General features: G+C 41.8%; 1 protein-coding gene across 2 annotated transcripts in view; it reads left to right on the top strand.

Annotated features, from left to right (window-relative positions):
• Positions 1-19440, top strand: part of LOC138569537 (uncharacterized) — a 1144950-nt gene that overhangs the window by 719385 nt on the left and 406125 nt on the right. For both annotated transcript variants that reach the window (XM_069647595.1, XM_069647596.1), the window contains exons 7-8: positions 7366-7491; positions 13569-13745. In XM_069647595.1, the coding sequence (XP_069503696.1) occupies positions 7366-7491; positions 13569-13745 (303 nt within the window). The remainder of the gene's footprint in view (positions 1-7365; positions 7492-13568; positions 13746-19440) is intronic.

The following is a 19440-nucleotide window of genomic DNA, read 5'->3' on the forward strand; positions in this document are numbered from 1 at the left end:
GGTGCATAGAGTAGCTGCCCACCAGAGCGGTCAAGGGAGCGGAAGCGTGACTTGAGCACTCCGAATGTGCGCTCCACTATGGCCCTGGTTGCAATATGGGCAATGTTGTATCTTACCTGGGGTGGTGTGATGGGGTTCCGGATTGGCGTCATCATGTGGTTGCTCAGAGGGTAGGCACTGTCCCCTGGAGAGGTGATAATGGTTGTGATTATTGGGGTTTGTGTATTTGTCTGTGTGTGACATGCATGCATGTGCACGGGCATTTGTACTCACCTAGGAGCCATGTGTCGCCATGCTGCCCAGCTTCCAGGGCCCGGCTCAGGGAGAACATTCTGTATATGAAACTGTCATGGGTGGAGCCAGGGTAGTTTGCATAGACAGGGGTGATGATTCCCTTGGCATCGCATACCACCTGCACGTTGATGGAATGCCAGTGCTTGCGGTTTCGGTAGATGTGCTCAGTGGCCCTAGGTAGACGTAGGGCCACATGGGTGCAATCTATGGCACCGAGCACTTTGGGGAAGTGTGCCACCCTGTAAAAGTCCTGGACAACGGCCTGCCTTTCTGCGGGTGTTCTGGGCATGTATATGTGCCTGCGGACTGAGGGGCGTGCAGTCATGATTGCCAACACCTGGTGTAGGCAGCGTGACTGCGTGGCCTGTGAGACCCCCCCCCCCATAGCAGTAGTCCGCTGAAATGACCCAGTGGCCAAAATATGCAGGACATTGAGCACCTTCTCCAAGGGGCTCAATGCTTGGGAGCAGAGGGTGGGGGATGTAAGGTCATCTTCCCACTCCCTGACCAGGTCTAGGATGATACAAGGTGGAAACCTATATCTGCCGTAGACTTGGTCGTCAGGCATCCCAAAAAGGCTAGTCCGGGGGGTAAAAATGCGGGTCCTGGCTATTCTCCTCCTCCTGCGGTGTCCCACGATCAGTGCTGCGACAAATGGGGCATTCATTGTAGCCGTATGTACGTGTTTGTTGTTTGTGCGCGCTTTTATACTGTGCACGGGGACGCTTACGCCTGCCTCGCTGTGGCGGACGTGTTGACGCCTGTGTGCGTCTTCTAGCGTGCACTTGTTTCCCGTATTCAAATCCATGAATACGAGATGCTCGCCTGCGTGTGGGCGTTCCGTATATTTGCCTGCAGTACTTCCCCAGTTACGCCTTCTTTTTCATGCGTTGTTCCCCATTCCGTGCGTTACGCCCCATGTCCCGCCCCCTTTTTGGTGTGTGCGCAGACGTTGTGCGCTGTCCCTGTGCATGTCGCGCACGGCGTTCGGGTTGTTGCAATGACGTGTGCGCTCGTGTGCGCCACGCAGGGATTTGGCGCACAACCAGTGGAAAACGCGCGCAGCGCCTTCCTTGAATCGCACGCGTGCACGTGCGCTTGCTTTCTCACGCTTGCGCCACCTTGCGCCACTTTTTCGGTGCACATTTGTTCCATGAATCGGCCCCTAAAGTGCTAGCATTTAGTACAAAGCGATTGGTATCGCAATCGGTATTGTGGTGTAATAGGGCAAAATGCAACTTAGAGTATGACTTTTACTCAGAAATAACCCGGCGGCCATCTTTAGAGATTTTTGCCCCTCGTGGTTAACTGTGGAGCTGGAGCCGATAAAGCTTGTGCAATGATGAGAATATTAACTTTGCATCTAGAAATAAGATACAAGTGTTCTCATATAATAATAACAAGGAACTGCACGTTCCAAATGCGAAGCTAGCTGATCAGCTGTTTGCTCTGATCAAATTTCAGTGAAGGCCCACAGGCTTACCTTCACACTTGGGAGTGAAGAGGGCACTGCTCCTGCAGCGCGATATGAGCTCCTGCTCATGGAAGAAGCGGTGATGACTACTGATGGTCAGTTCTAACAGGGTGGTGTATGTGTGCCTTCTGATCTTAAAGCCCTCTATCTTCTCACTACTACTCCTTCCTCCCCTTATTATCCCCCCTCTGTCCAACTCCACCAACGTTTTATCCTCCTCTGCCTCTTTGATATTAAATCTTCCTTCCGATCACTCTTCATTCTCCACTCTACTTCCACGCACTACTGCTACACTCTTCTCCACATTATTATTTTATTTATTCACATTTGTATAGCGCACTTGCAGCCCATGGACATCGAGGCGCTGTTACAAGTAGGTGTTGGATTCTTAATTCAGCAGATATGCATGAGACGAGAGGTCTTATGGATACACAATTACAGGCATAGTTACAAGTGAAGAATGATAATCATAATACAGTGACAGAATGCAGTCAGGTACGTTTCATACAAAGAGCTTGGTTTTAACAGCTTTGCGGAAGGCTTGGTGGGATTCAATCATTCTGATGTGAGGTGGCAGTGCGTGGTATTACTACCACTCTTCCTTCTCCACACTGCTGCTACTCTCCCTTTTCCTTACTACTGCTACTCTCCCTGCACTACCCTTACTATTACTCTCTCTACTACTATTCACTTTACTACTGCTCTCACTACTAGGCAGGCCTCGCCTTCTTCCTTTGATGCACTGCTCTGTCTGTCCTACTACTACCACACCCTATGTACCATTACTGCTCTCCTCTCCACTAAACTCATGGATATGGTGCTCCGCTCACCCTTCCACCACACCTCTCATGACTCTCATCCCCGCCCACTTCTCTACTATGCCCTGCTCTTTGCATCCAAATTCTACCCCCTCTACTATTCTCACTCTCTCCTAACACCCACACCCTCTCACACTAATATAGTCACTACTCTACTGCTATCTCCCACACTACCTTCTACCTTTCTCCTTCACTCTCACCTCCTAAGCTTCCCCCAATATCTCCATAAGACACACTAGACCATACACCACCAAGTACCTCACCTTGTCTAAGCTCTGCCACCACCACTTTAATACTCTGATCCGCCTTCATTCCTCTGCGTGGTCCCTCGGGTCACCTCCAACTCCTCCTGTAACCTCACCTGTGCAACTTAGACTTTGCCTCTCCGACTGCCTGTTATTGTACTGCAGGGCTGATGGTTCAGTGCCCTTCACCCATCCCCATATGCTACAGCGCTTACTTGATCTCCTGCACAAATCAGTGCCTGCCTTTTCCCCAGGAGGAGTGCTACACAGCTAAGTCCCTCCCCCTTTTCCAGAACACTTTTGCAAAAAGTGTGAAGTTCCTATGTCGTGATGTGGGCTGCAAATTTGTTTTTCTGCTTGGATGGTGAGATAACTGCTGTTCTGGTGTACAGGTTGCTGTTGGGGTGTGGTAATCCGTGAGGTTCATCTGGGTTATCGTGTTTCTCCTTTGTCCCTTATTTCTGCTCTGGGTTTTCTGTGATGCACACGTATCCTGTGGTTTCAATGACAGTAATTACTTTGAGGTCATTTACTTTGAAGTAATTATTTCGAAATTACTTTGAATAATATAGGAATCTGTGGGTTAAGGGGTAAAAAGGTGGTGGAGAGGGGTTTAGGGTAGAGGTAGTAATGAAGGGGTAGGGGGCAATGGGGGACCCCCAATATAACACAAGGTAACAATTCTACCACTGCTATTGCAGCTGTGTTGCTACTTAGTTGTGTGGGAGGCTGAAGCCTTTTTCCTGCAGCTGATAAATGTTTTTCTCTCTCTGTGCTGACATCACATCTCACTGCATGTTGTCGACTTGACCAGCCGCATGTTTTTTTCTGTCCCCACTGATATCGTTTCTCGCTGCATGTTGTCGGCTTGACCAGCCGCATGTTTTTTCTCTCTCCATGCTGACAGCGTATCTCGCTGCATGTTATTAGTTTGACCAGCCGCTCCTCTTGTCCACAGTGTGCAGTCAGGCCGCTAACAAATTCCCACTTCCCTGCCACTAGGGGTCAGAGATATGCTATTTGTGTAAATCGAGGAAAAACCTTGATTCATCACAGCCAATGCAATGGATAAACTGCTCAGTTGGACAAAAAGGGGAAAACAGGGGGAACAGGAACATGTACATTTCAAAGTTGCAAATGTGAAGGAGATAAAATTCAAATGAAGCCAGGACTGAACTCTGACATCTGATATTCTGTTCAATTCACCAGCCCCCCAGTGATACAACAACAGAACTCATCTGCCTTGCCCTCTCAAGGAGTTTGAGATTGTCTTAAACTCAGCAATAAAGATAATGACGATCTCTTGGACTAGGTCACACGGAGGCCGAATTTGCAATGAATTCTAAGGAGGCATTTCTGTGGGTTGTATAGTGGGTGTAGTGGGCTTAACCTTTTAAAAAATATTAGGAGTTCAGCTTGACCAGTGGATCTTGTTTTTCCAATCTGCTATTTCAATCTCCCAAACTTTCCTAAGGAACAAAAAAAAAAAAGGATACCTCAAACAACAACATTTTTGTCTATACTCTGCAAGACCCGGGAACTATTCAGAGAGGGGCAGAAATGAGAGTGATAAAACACCCAAGAACTTCAAAGACTGTATCACGGCCCGCCCTCTGGGTCAAAAATACTAAACTTCTAGCCCTGAACTAACAGCTAAAGAACTAAAGACACCAGATGCTCTGTAATTGATAGACCCAATTGCAGATTCCCTACAATATATTGGAGAAAGAAAAAATGCTATGTTGGATTCATGATTCTGGTGATATCTCCCAAACGAAATGTCGTAGCAAGCTAATTTGTTTTTGTAAAGTGTTCAGTTTGGAAATGTCTATTAGATGTATCAAAAACATTTTTTCTAATCCGATTTTTAATTATGCAAATTTGATTTTGTCGCACAGAAACAGTACACGCCAGAGATCGATATACCCTACTGTCCGCAGTGACGAGCCCGATACTTTGAGATGGGAAAATAATTTGTACATAAATGTAGAAGTGAGCTAAATAGAAAAATCTGTCATTTATGCTATCATGATGAAATTTGCTTGTTTGATTTTCCGGCAGTAAGAGAGATATTGTGATCTGATCAATTAAGTAGTCATATGTTTGGGATTTACTATTTCAGAATGTTACAATGTTTACAGCCAGACATCTCTGAGATTACATCACATTAAATAGGAAGGAAACAGGGTGTAGAAGTTCCTCCCATCAGACTGTCACCTTCACTAATAAAGCCCAACATCCACTGAGGGGTATGTCTATTGAGCTGTCACTTTTGGAACACAGACCAATCACATACATCAACCAATTTGATTGAAGAAATTATACACACCTCAAAAAGATGGGCTTTTTGGTCTATTAAAGATTCAACACACTCTCACTAGGAAAAACTTGTTCGCTCACTCACTGACTGATGAGGAAGAAGAGGAATTGATAACGGGAAGGAGAATTAATAGATTGCTCTCCTGTTGGATCAATTTTTTATTATCGCCAGAGCCCTTTAGGTGAGGTCTAGTACGCGTGCAATTCGCAGGACATCTTCAGAGGGAGAAACAGCCGACAAGCTGTGGAGGAAAGTTGATCCCATCTTGCTGACTGATGCCCACCTGTTCATAGAGGGGGAGAATTGGACCAGTCCATAAGAGAGTGCCCACCAGTTTGTGAGACAGACAAAATAAATTAATATGTGAGTATACTGCAATGGGGAAACAATCCTGAGAGGAGCAGTAATACTAAAAAGACATTAGATTAAATCCTCACCCTTATTTGTCAGTACTGTGGGGTGGCACTATATACATTGATTGTGCATCCCAATAAGTTAGGGACTCTTTCAGACGTTTATGTGCTTCTGGAAAAATATATATTTTTTAGACTAAGTCCGAAGGTGTGTTTGCCGTGAGAGCCCTTTAAACTTTCTCTGTGTAAAGACGTCTTGCTCGGAAGAATTATTGGGGAGTTAAATGGACATTTCACTGTGTGCATACCTAGAAAAATAATATAATTGAAGTCATTTCTGGCTATACTATCAAGTAAATTATTGTTGTTAATTCTAAGTTGTTCCAGACAAAAGGGAAAGGATGATTCATCGCTACCCATTTTCACGTTTTTAAGTTGCCCATTGAAAGTGAGAAAGGTACGCTTTTACACGGTAATGAAATAGAAACATCACTGAAGTGAATCTAGCCTACATACTTGTTGAACATACATTTTCCTTTCTACAGGCAATTTACATACATGAAGGTCCAGTAGTTTGTTGAAATTGAGTTTTAGAATGCTGTTCAAATTCTGACATGTATCTTGAGTAAGGGGGTCGTATCTACTTGCAATAAAAGGGAAATAGAGAGAAGTGGATAGGCAGGGATTTTTTAAATTAATTTGTTATTTTTAACAAATGAAAGTCTGATCCTGGATCCTCATGCATTTTTAATCAATGGGGCATACACTCCCAGGGTAAACAAAACATATATGGTGATGTGGTGTTACACAAGTCTCTATTTCTTTGAATGTAGAATTGAAAGCTAAGGTAAATAGTGTGTTGATTATTTTGTATCTTTGCATTGTTATGTAATGGAAGTATAACTTATTTACCTAAATTGATTTGATTATTCCTATATGGTTAATAAATATACCTTCCCTATAGCCCTGTATGTATTTGTCCCAAAAGAGGAGGCAGTCTGTAAGGAATCAGTTCTGTTAAATTGGAAGTCCCAGATTCATAAAAAGAACTTCATTAAATAAAGGAAAATTGTGCACGCCTTGGGTTGGGTGGAAAGTTCCCCTGAATTCGATGTTGCCCGATTAAAACATCCTACATATGGGTAGCTGTCTTTTACCAGTGATCAAGTAGTGGTCTGCACAAAATTGCTTAGATTTTTACAGGTTGGAAACTGCTATGTTCGATGTAAACATTACGTCCAGTGAGTGCCCTTCTCTGAGTAGAACCAGCAAGTATATTCTGCAGAACTTCCATGTTGTTAAAGAAGTCATATTTGTTTTCATTGGCATTTATCTCTTGTGCCAGATATTTACTTCTTACAGAATTATCACTTTGTTGCTGGTGTTTTGCAAATTATTGAGGAGTTCAAGACAGTTTTCTAGGAAAGGGGCATTATTTTCCAGGGGCATGCATACTGTGAGTATAAGCACAGTAACCTCTAGGTTTGGCCAGCACTTGATAACCACGTGTTCAAATGATGAATATTGTTTCATCGGGATGAGCATCCCTTTCAATTTGTCGATGAAAATAGTGGGTACTCTCTCACCTGCTTTTTTTACCCTGTCTTTGATAATGAGTTTTAAAATTTCGGGGAACAGCGTATCTTCTAAGGTGGTGAATTGCTAGCAAATCACATTTCAGTTATGCCACTGATGGGAAGGTTATGCTTGTTAATCACATTAAAACATGTCAGCCCCGGGGACCTTACGGTGTATGTGCTGCAGCTTGGAGGTCTGTGTACACAATGTCATCAAAGTATCAATGTGACTTTATGAAATGTTTCAAGTTCTTTTTTAATTAAAATGCACTCTTATTTTTTAGGGACAATGTGATGGATTCAACGAAAGGCTTTTCCATACTGCTCACAGATAGGGAGAGTGTGGATGGATTGCCTGAGCCCACACGAAGACTAATGGCTTCTTATGCAGTCGACGGAACCGAACAAAGGTTGGACTAGATTTCTATTTTAAAAAGGTGCCATTAAGCTAATTATATTCAGGATCCATGTTTGTTGATTAGTGCATGCACATGCAATTTCATGTTCAAAAGTTAATTTGCATTAGACCACAGAGTGAGTTTATTTGAAAATATGGGGCCGTTTGTGTGCAAGAGAGACTCTTATACACATATACACAAAATATTATTATATGGTCCGGCTGTGCATCCTCAGCTCAGCTCATCTCCCTGGAAGCTACTTGCCTTGTGCCACAGGCCCACTAATTAACCAACTAAGGAAATTATTCACTGGGCTAATATCTAAACGCTACCAGTGTGTTAAAATCTCAGTTTATCTATCAGGAACAATGGAATGCGGAGTCCAACAGGGTTCCTCGCTGTCCATGCTGCTGTTTAATTTATATATGTAGCCATTAATGGCCATTTTCTGGAAATTCTATTTTGGATACCACTCTTATGCAGATGATACTCAGATTTATCTGAGAGTAAGTAATACTGTGGAGTCTCTGCATAAGGTGGTGCAATGAATTGAGGAAGTGGACCAACTGGACGACTGTTAACAGGCTCCAACTGGATCCAAAGAAAATTGAGTGGATTTTGTCTGGGCTTAAACATCTGCTGGTGGATCACTCCTGCTGCCTGTCCCCTGTGTATTGTTGGTATACCTATGATTTTTGTACCCAAGGTCAGAAATGTGGGGTGCATATTGCAGTCCAAGCTCGGTTGTGACCAGCAAGTAGGAGCTGAGGTACAATCTGTATTATACACTCTGCGTCTCGTTCGACACACCCTCCCATTTATCCACCAAAACAACCACGTGGTAGTGGTTGGAGCACTGGTCAACTTTACGCTGGACTAATGTAATAGTACCATTACGGGTATACCTGATAGAAAAATGAACTGCTTTCAGAGGGCGCAAAACACTGCAGTTCGATTGCTATTTAAAGTATCCAAACTGCATCTATATACGTAATGCACAGGTCACTCCACTGGCTTCTAGTCAAGCCAAGGATTGACTTCAAAATCCTATGCTTGGTGTTTAAATGTCTTAATAACCTAGCTCCAAGCTACCTGTCTAGCAGGATGGTTTATTATAAGCCCAAGAGCCTCTTACAATACCTTGACAAGTACTTATTAGTGATTAAACCATCTAGATTCGTCTATAGGGGTGACAGATGTTTTTTGACATATGGGCCTAGATTGTGGAACTTACTTCCTTTGGAAATTCGGATAATCACGTCATTTTATATATTCCGGAATGCATTAAAGACGCATTTGTTTACCTAATCATGCTGCCCTTCAGTTCCCTTCTAGCCTACGTGTTTCTGTGATACTGGTGTGGAAAATAATCTAGTAACATCTATGCTTGGATGCAGTTAATCCTGCTAGCGCATTACAAATACCTCAAATTCAAATGTACACATGTGGTGATATGTCATGTTATTCTTTATCTTTTGATCACATTAGAAGGAGCTTTGTCACCTAGGCCATTCAGAGCATTTGGAGGAATCTTATCACCCTGGGTGTCCAGCGTCCTTGACCATTGGACACCCAAGTGTCTAACTTATGACTTATCTTCATGGTTCATAAGGACCGTCTTCTCCTAGACCATTGTACATCTCCCTTACTTCTCTAGATGGTCAGACACCTAAGACACAAGTTTCTCGTTCAGTATGGCATAAGATAACTACATGGTAGATTTACAGACAGCAAAGCATATTGTGGTGGGTTAGAAGGAGGAGACCGACCAGATCTTGTCATTCTTACTCATACTTTATTTAAATGATAAGTATTAGACCTCACTACCCCATATCTATGGATTTTCCTACCTGTGCTCAACATCAACTTGTGTCGTTCAAAAGTAAAGTCTATCCTCAGTCCAAAACTAAGCTACACTGACCCTATCACTAAGACAAAACAGCTAAAGCCCTGGAGAATTATCCCTCCTCCTGGAGTGACTTTCTCAGCCTTAATATTGACTCTTCAGATAGTTCTTGGCTATCCGTTGCATTAAATAATTCAGTTCACTTAGGGGAACTTTTCAACTCCCTGGCTCCCCTTCTCCTGGTTTTGTGAGATCCTCTTTTCCAGCGTTCCTTGCCGTTGAGTTTCCTTCACTTCGCCTTTCTGTAATGTCTTTGAAAATCTCTCTTTCTCTAGTATCAACTTTATATATCTTAGAAATAGAACCAATCTTCTTCTTGTTCCAGTTCTCAGTCTTCCTCTAGTTAAGCGACCCTCACAGGGACGAGTATGATGCTCCACGTAATGATTCACAATCTATTGTTCACTTGCACTCTTACTGAGATGAGTATGATGAACCCAGTAATAATTCTCACTCTCCTGGTCACTTGTTGTATTAGTGGGACGAGTAGGAAGAGCGTAGTAATGATTTTCACTTTCTTGGTCACTTGCTGTCTTACTGGGACTAGTAGGATGATCCCAGTAATGATTCACAGTCTCTTGACTTTTCACTCCCTCAATGGAATGAGTATGATGTCCGGGTGAATCTTAGTATTCATTCCTAGCACCCTCATGAATTTTGTCACACCATTCATCAAAGTTTTCTCTCTTACTGAGATGAATATGATTGTGCCAGTAATGATCCACACTTGACTTTCTCAAATCAATATTACTGGGACAAGTATGATTCTGTCAGAAATGATTGACTTCTGAATTCCACTTCTCATTATTACTGGGACGTGTATGATTGTGCCAGTAATTATCTCTAATGGACTTTCTTTCATAAATATTACTGGGATGAGTATGATTCCGGTACTTGTTATATTTGTGCTCCCTCCCGGGACTCCGGCCGTCCCCATTAACTTCTCTTATAAGGGTTGGTGTCACCAGGCCGGCTTGCTGGGCAGAGATTCCTCTTCTTTCTGTCAGGACAGCTTCTGCCTTCTCTCTGACTCTGTCTCTCTGCAGCCATTCTGCGGTGCCAAAGTCATAATGGTCTCGTCGTAGTTACCAGACTGCACAGTCCACCACTCTGCACCTCTCACAACTGGCTCCCTTCTTTGGGGTTTCCTTCCCCTGTTCTCTCCTGCTTCCATCTCTCTCTGTGCTTCCATCTCATACCACCTGGTTGCCTCCTCCGTATGCATGACTTCCACGACAACGCTGGTTTGAAACTCCTGGGCTTCTCTACACTTTGATAACATTCCTTCTTCTCTTTTTATGGCACATGGCTGGGCCCTCCCCCAGCAGAGGATTATAGTCCTCTTTCTCTTTCAGTTGAGCTCTTTGCATCACTTTCTGTCACTCGCTCACTCTTTTTCACAGTATTGCTATTTTTGGACAGTTGCTTTATCTGTTTCAATCGCTCACTCTTCTTCATAGTATTCATCATCATCATCATCATCATATGTAGCTTTTATTCGACAGTTCATCATTTGCCAGAAATATAAAATTACAATTAGAATAGATTGATGACCCTCCATGGTTGTTAGGGTACATAAATTAAAAATCGCAACATCAGGTGGTACAGAGAGTTGAGCCATACTGTCATTACAAAATTCATCAATATTTTGGACAAGCAAAGAAAATGTGCAATTAGCAAACAGGTGCATTTATGGGCTTTTAGCAGCAACAATTAAAGTTCAGAGAAGACAATAAAGTGCATGTATATTTGCCACAGTAAAAAGATTGCACTTCTATGGGTATTAGTCATACTATTACTACCAATGTGGGATTAGTTCATAGTACCTTCGATTTTCAATATTCTCATTCTTGTGCGCCATGCCTGGTGGATGTAATTTACCACTGGGTTGATGTCAGTACAATACCTGAACAACGCGAGTGCTTCGCTTGTTCGACGTATACCGTATGCATTACAATTTGTTTTCAGGTACTTTCTCCTGGCCACACAATAGCCCTGACAAAAGAACTTAAAGTGGTCCAAGGATTCCCTAGTCAGGCCACACACCATGCATAAATCATTTCCAGCAATATCCCACTTCCTGGTACGATGTGCCACGTTCAGCTGGTATAACCTGAATTTCATATACAGGGTGCGTGCAAGAGGGGGGCTAACAAAGTCTAGGTATTTTTCAAATCTCAAGAAGGACTTTTTGGCCAAATATATATTACCCATTGCCAGCACGCTACAAGCGTTGACCAATTCAACCTCATTAGCCCCCCGTGAAGCTCTCTTGATTTTTTCCACATCACTCTTGGCGATACCCAGGGGATTATACCATAAATCATCCATGTTCAACTCCCACAGATATTTTTTGACATGAACAAACCATAGTATTATTACAATGCATTTTTCATGTTGAATCTTGGGTCTTATGGCACAGTTACAAACAGTGGTTTGATTGTTTTGGCCCTTCTGAACCCTTGGTGTTATTGATGGTACGAGAGTGAGTAACTTAGGGAAATTCTCTGCGTAACAGGAGTCCTTGTCCCCAAGGGGAGGGTCTATCCTGGTGAGGTCCTACTTGCCTCTAACCCTAGGGAAGGTATCGCGTAGTGGGGTCACCTCCCAAGCCTCACAGGGAAAGGCTCCCCCTGGGGAGAAGTGACTGAATCCCGTGATTCGTCACAATATCCATGGACACAGTACACAAGTAAAGATAGCCCTCCTGTCCTAGGGACATACATGCACTCCCTAGCTGCCACTTTACTAGTTCCACATTCCTTTTGTATGACAGGTAGCATGACGCAGCCGTAAGGTGACATATATGCTTCATAAAACCAACACATAGAATAGCAGAACTTTTGATGTTGGACAGATCTCTATTCAATTGAGGTAATATTTTCCATCAGTATTTTTCCATTCACAGAACGTATTATTCGGAGTGAGGGTGAAGATGAAGGTTAGTGCATATTCAGGGCAATACATCCTTGATATCTACCTTGAAGTCCTCAAACACCCTGGATGTCACTTCCTCCATAAAGTAGACGAGAAGGATTGTATTATTAGCCCACAAGTCCATTCAAATAACACAAAATGAATGAGCCCCCTGATTAATGTGTCCAGTGGCCCCTGAGATGTCCAAGACCAAAACACATTCAGAGGGCTTTGCCATTCTTGGGCCCTGGATAGGGGTGGGATGTTTGCCCCAAAGAGGCAGTCTTTTGCACCCCAGTCTTGCCCAGTGTTCAGTCATAAGCTTTGTCAGCTGCACTCAAAGCATGAGAAACACCACTTCATATATTATTTGCTTGACCCCATTTTAGTGACTCCACAATGGTCATCTGAACCATTTATGTAATGAAACAGTGTTTCAGATTCATGCTGATGCGCCGAGATTCTTGCTCAAGAAGCCAGACCTTAAACTTGGCACTCTAGATTTGGTTCCCTTTTCAGAGCTTTGGAAAACGTTAGTGTAAAATCTATCTGAAACCTTTTTGATTTTATGCTCAGTAATCATACTATATTCGTTATTGCATTACATTAGGTCCTTGGACAATGGGAGGTGAGAGGCCAGCATTATCAGGTAAACGTTTATACAAGGGCGAGGAGGGTGCTGGATTCTCAGGTATATTTGGATTTATGAGAATCTGAATTGCAAGGTATAGAAGTGTTTTCATGAAAGCTGAAAGAAAATAGATTGTTTTACTTTGCATCTTTTCTCCTGTAATCGATCTGCAGACCGCACTTGCTTAACTCCCCTCATGTCACTTGCTGTTTTGGGTATGGATCCGGTTGCTTTTTGTTCCATGGGAAGAGTGACCTAGAAATTGAGTCTGAACTGTCCCATTTAACACAGAGCAAAACAGATATGGTTTTCCCGTTCTGTAATAACCCAGACAGACTAAAAAAAGATTTAATTGACAAGCGCTTAGAAGATTTTCCATTCGACATGGCTGATTTACAAGTAAAAAGCTAGCACAACATAATGCAGCTAAGTCGATTTTTAATGCTATTTAAGTGGTATTTGGACAAAAACCTGAACAACTGACCATGAAATGTAAACACTGAACTACTTTGTGTATGTATTGTTTAATAATAAAATATTAATGACAAATACCCTGATACGGTTGTCAATATTAACTAAATGGACTTTACTTTCGTTTTTTAACGGCATGATACTTCTAACATGAATCCTTGTTAGTGCCAACCCAGAAGATGGCCCTTGGAAAGTAACCTTCGATAGTCAAACATTTGGTCCTGTTATGAAGCATAGTCGCAATCGGACTCTACGGGAGCATCTCTACCGTGCCTACATCACACGTGCCTGTGAAGGGGAGTTCAGCAACAATAATTTGATTGAGACTATCAGAGACGCCAGGTATGTTTGTTGAAGCGGACAAAAGCAGTTTCACATTCAAATTTTAAAAATAGGCACTAACAGGTTCAAACCATTCCAAGCAGATTAGGGTAGGGCATGCGCCCAGCCTCCTTAACCTGAGACCTGTCTTCCCTTTAATCGAGTAAGCACCTGGAACCCTACAGGATAAAATATTTAACAGCCATTAATCCTCACATTCAAGCCCTCAGGCTGTCCAAATGACTTTATATGGTTCATGTTTGCAAGCACTTTAGTATTAAGGTGAGTGTTGTGAAAAATGAAATGAGCACCAAGCCCAGTGTAAATTATGTGCTCAGTGATTCAAGAGTAGAACCCTTTTATCGCAGACATGTTTGTCAAATGTAAAGATCTGTCGTAATTTGTATGGTCATGGTCCCAAATTTCTCTTTGATGTTTGGGAAAGCAGCCAGGAACCCTCCTAGAAGCCTTTCGTGCCCTTGCCCTTTCCATTGGGGTAGTTTGAAAGAATACAGTATGAGTGTAACAAAAAGTCCATCTTGGAATGATAACCTTCTATCAGAAAATAAGGTATATGGTTATTCTAGGTTTTACGAATGTGCTTTGCTCATTAAGACAATGGTAATGTTCTTATTATGACTACAATATGAATTGGGAAGGATCATTATAAATGAACATTTGACCTCATTACAAGTATGGCGGTACGGTAACAACTGTGTCGGTAAGCTCCCGGCACCGTTGCTACTGTACTGCCATATTACAAGTTCTACGAGCGGGTGCCTGTCAGCCCGCCAGGTCTGACCAGGTGGGCGGACCCGCACCGCTCGCAGACCATGACGGATGCGGTGCCGGTGCATCCTTCTTCCCCATTCCCATTGGGTCCAATGGTACTCAAATGGTAAGGGGAAGTAAGGGTTTCCGGTGCCAAGGAAAGGGCAATTACCGGGTCCGCTGGGGCTGTAATACCACGGTAATTGCCCATTCCCAGGTACAGGAAACAAAATGACTCTGGCGGCAGCCGTGCTGGTTTTACTGGCACGGCTACCGCCAAAGTCATAATAAGGCCCATAGTATTATACATTTTTTTTAAGTACCAGGGTACAATGTTAGCATAATTAAATAGATTTCTTTTTTAGCACCTTCTTTTTCTGAGAATACACAATATTTTGTATCTCAAAAAGGCCTCCTCTTTGAAATGTGTCATGTTCAGATTGAAACCTATAGTCAGTTTTTTCTGTGAGCACCAAGGAATTGTTTAATTTGGCATGCTGGCCACTGATTGATGGTTCCTGCAGGACACAAAATATGTCAAAGCCAATCTCCAAGTCAATGCATGTCTAGAAATGCAAGCCCTGTCCCCAGCATAAGAAAACACAGTATTCCCACCGCTTTTAGATATATGTGTTTTCAACTAGTTGTGCAGCTCTCAGCAATGGCTGGGCTAGCTGTAGCAAATGTGCACATGACAACGTGGCACCTACCCATAGAGAGACAGCAAGAGAGAGAGTGGGATTGGGAGATGGAGGATATCGGCACATGATGCACTCTGTACTGTTAGTATTTAAGATTTCTAAATGTGAATTATTTTGACAAGAATTCCTGAAGGTTGCTCAATTTCACTCTAAGCTTAACCTGACTAGCTAGATGTATCAACCTAGCATGGTATTTTCAAAATTAAGTGTAGTAATGACAATGTCTTGCACCTGCTCCATATAACTGGTGATTGTGGCCTAAAGCTCACAGATCACTGCATAAGGTGCATACACCATTGAGCTATCCTACCTTTCTTAGCATTTACTTCAGGAAACAATTGTGATTCAGGCACCTTCACCATTGCAAACAGATGACCAAGTCAACTTAGGGAAAAATATCTCTGGATTGTCATGTAACATGCAAACAATTGCAATATCAAGGCCGTTTTATTTAGATTTAAATCTAGCATTAGAAATCAGGAACTTAATGGAATTCCAAGCAACTGTGACTGATTCCTGTGGTATTATAAACCTTTAAGTCAACTGTGGGGAATTTTAAGCTATAGCAATAAATCGCAGGGCAAACAGTTGACAATTTTATTTTATTTTATTTGTAAAGCGCTTCTGGCCCTGGGGCAACTGGGCGCATGCATAGCAAAGTTACACAAACATATGTACAGCAAGAACATTTTCACAACAGGTTACACACGTTCAATAGCGTAGTCAGTTAAATTAAGGTTGCAATACCTATATACAAAAGTGACAAAGGTACAAGGTACACAGTATACTGATTTAATACACAGTATTTAGTAGGAGGTACCACCAGGGAAGAAAGCAGGGAAGGACCAGTGCAAGTTGCATCTGGTGTCAGAGATATGAGACTTCTTCATGATGTTAAGGGCTGCCCTGGTGGCATTATTTTGTGTTGCTTGTAGCTTATTGATGTTTTTTTGGCTGGTCCCCAAGCATATGGCGTTGCAGTAATCAATTTTTGACAAAACTAAGGTTCTGGCAAGCGTGATACAGTTGGGTGTCGTAAGGAAAGGCTGCATGCAGTGATTAATTTGCAAGTGTAAGCTGATGCTGCTACTACCGCGTGTGTTTGTCCGGTGAAGGATAGGGTGGCGTCAATGTAGATACCAAGTGTTTTTGTGTTATTGGAGACATTGATAGTGTTGCCATCGATGGTAAAGGATTTGAAGGCAGGGTCAAGTTTGTTAAGTCTAGCGTGAGAACCAAGGATTAGCAACTCTGTTTTATCGTTGTTTAAACAAAGTCTGTCTTGTGCCATCCAAGCTTGTATTACTGAATAGATTTTGTTGAGGGTTCTGCTGTCTGTTGCATAGTCTCCCGTGATGGGAATGAGTATCTGGGTGTCATCAGCGCAGTTTGTATACGTGACACCCAGATAGTCGAGGATGTCGAAGAGAGGCTTCGTAAAGACATTATAAAGCGTAGGAGAGACACAAGAGCCTTGCGGGACCCCACAGGGCACTGGAGAGGGTTCAGCAGAGTCAGTTGGAGAGAAGACCCTCATAGTTCTATTAGCAAGGAAGGAACTGATCCATGAAGTGGCCGAGTCAGAGAAGTGTGCTGTTGTTTTCAGGTGGTGGCAAAGCATTTGGTGATTGACCAAATCAAAAGCTGCTGAGAGGTCAAGCAGTAATAGAAGGGCTAGTTTACCCTTATCTTTTAAGTCTTGGATTTGTGTTGTGAGGTCGATCAAGGCTGTTTCCGTGCCGTGTCTAGGTCAGAAGCCTGATTGCCTAAGTCCCAACAGGTTGTTAGATTCGAGGTAAGCCTGAATTTGCAGGTAAGCAGCCCGGTCAAGTATTTTTACTAAGAAGGGCACCGTTGTGATGGGCCTATAATTGGACGGGTTGCCCGGGTCAAGTGTAGGTTTTTTGATTAGAGGGATGACCCAAGTGTCTTTTAGGTTGTCAATGCTTTGGAGTTAAGTAAACATATTTAATACTGTCAAAAGGAAGGATCATAAAAAGACAGAGCCAATCTTTGGAAAAGTATAAGAATGTGAGAGCGAACTTTAGCATATTTAAAGTTGATGTGAGTGTTAAAGAGTTTTATGCACAGCCCTCTGGTGAAGACCTTAAGGAGACCTATTTTAATTGGTCACAGGTGTTGTCCACCACATTTTCCTAAAGCTCTTTATGGTAACACAACAGAGCAGTCCAGCCTAACTCTTAGGAATGGGAGAGGACTGGTAGTGCACGAGAAAATAAGCCACACATGTTCTGAAACATTTATATACTTTTTAATGTAAGTGTTACATAACATTTACTATAGTTCTGCTAAGTGCTACAGCAAAAAGAGAAATACAATATTTTTGTTAAAAAATGAAAAAGGTCTTCGAAGAGACAATTCAGAGAGTTGGTGCAACAGATAGTCTCCCAATAGTAAACCTACTATACATATTGTAATACTCCTAGGAAGTCAGGATACATGATCGCCTAGTCCTAAAGACATAGGAATCACATATGCAATGTTAAAAACACATAACACAGTAATGGGTCTGAGAAGAGACCCACCTCACTCCCAGAATTGGTGCAAAATAAAGTCACACAACAATAAAACTAACATACACTTGAAATACTCCTAGGGGTTTGAGTCAGGGTAAAGACATAAGAATGAAAAAGTAGAAGTAAATAACAGTATAGTATAGACGATGAATGGTAAAGGGTCTGAGAAGAGGCCAGCCTCACTCCTATAGCTAGTACAGTAGATAGCCACTCCACCATAAAACCATCATACACTTAGCAATGCTTCTAAGGAGTCAGTCAGGAGGATTCCATCGACCTAAAATCAGAAATCCCCTGGAGTATAATGGGACATTAAATGATGTACTGAATCTATGAAGTACCCAATACACCAATAAAATCTAGTAAACACAGATATATAGATTTAAATACAAATATAGATGCTTTGTAGCATTGAGCCAGAGAGAACTGCAGTGATGTATCACTATAAATTACGAAGAAAATCACCAGAATACTTTACAAATACGGAAATTGCTTTGAACATTCCTGTGGTGGAGCGAGTGTGGGGTAGTACAAATAAACAATGTCAGATTACAGGCAAGTAAGGCTTTAGTCACATATTTGTTCACTTCCAGCTTAACAAACATTCCATAAAAGCAACACATAAAATATACTGTATAAGAATCATATAACTTTAAAATTATTAAACGGACTTCGCAGGGTTGCAACCCTTTGATCTTATTTTAAAAGCTTTTAACAAAAACTTTGTCCACCGCACAGCAGGTTAAGAGATCACAGCTCATTGCTAAGAACGTCAGAGTGGGACCACACTGGTTAACGCATCTTTCAAAGTAGGGGAAGTTGAGTTATATGCCTATTTTGTACATTGTACAAAATAACATAAAATAGAATACATCTTTTTCCAAATGTGAGATACATTAACGTTCTGCTTCTCATAATGCTTCCCCTTTCTACTTGCTAGTCACAGCATTCAGAGGAGGAAAATTAAACCTGAACTTCTTCAACAGTGAACAAGAATATGTACTCCTTTAACGCCAACTTTTTTTTAGTTTATTACTTTTAATTCAATTTTATAAATACTATAAATGAATACAAGAGTAGATATTAACCATTTTTTAATACAATTTATGAGATGATGAAGAAATCTTGATACAATCGAAAATCGGCAAATTCGCTATTTGATTAACACAATAAAATGTGAAATTTCATGGCGGTTTAGATACACTGGAATGAGGATCAAAATGTTGAACGCCTGTAACAGGAAGATTGCAATTAATAAAATCAATAAAAAGAGTCCATCTTTATTGAAATGTATGAAATTGATGAGCGTGTGTCACAATAGAAGATTCAATTCTATGTATAGAGCACAATACATTTTACCATTCATTTATATTCAAACTTTGTGATTCTTTCAATTGTTTTGTAAAAATGTGTAATGGAAATATGATAAATATATTAAACAGATTCAGAGAGATAATATGAATTAAATAAGATGTGCTCAAAAGGTTGACTAGGACATTGCACAATGTTGGGGGAGTATGATATTTGAATATATTTTGTAATATTGGCCAAATATGCAAACAAAATGCATAAACAAACTTACAATAAAAAGTAATGTGTGTAAAGTATGCTGCAATGTCTTTAAAAGACCAGCAGCCATCTGCTTGTAGGGAAGAAAATACACTGTGGAGTAAAATGTGCATTATGAAAAACGTGGATTGTGTTATA

This window comes from Ambystoma mexicanum, chromosome 2q (assembly GCF_040938575.1).
Source record: "Ambystoma mexicanum isolate Mex_15411 chromosome 2q, UKY_AmexF1_1, whole genome shotgun sequence".
NCBI classification, from domain to species: domain Eukaryota; kingdom Metazoa; phylum Chordata; class Amphibia; order Caudata; family Ambystomatidae; genus Ambystoma; species Ambystoma mexicanum.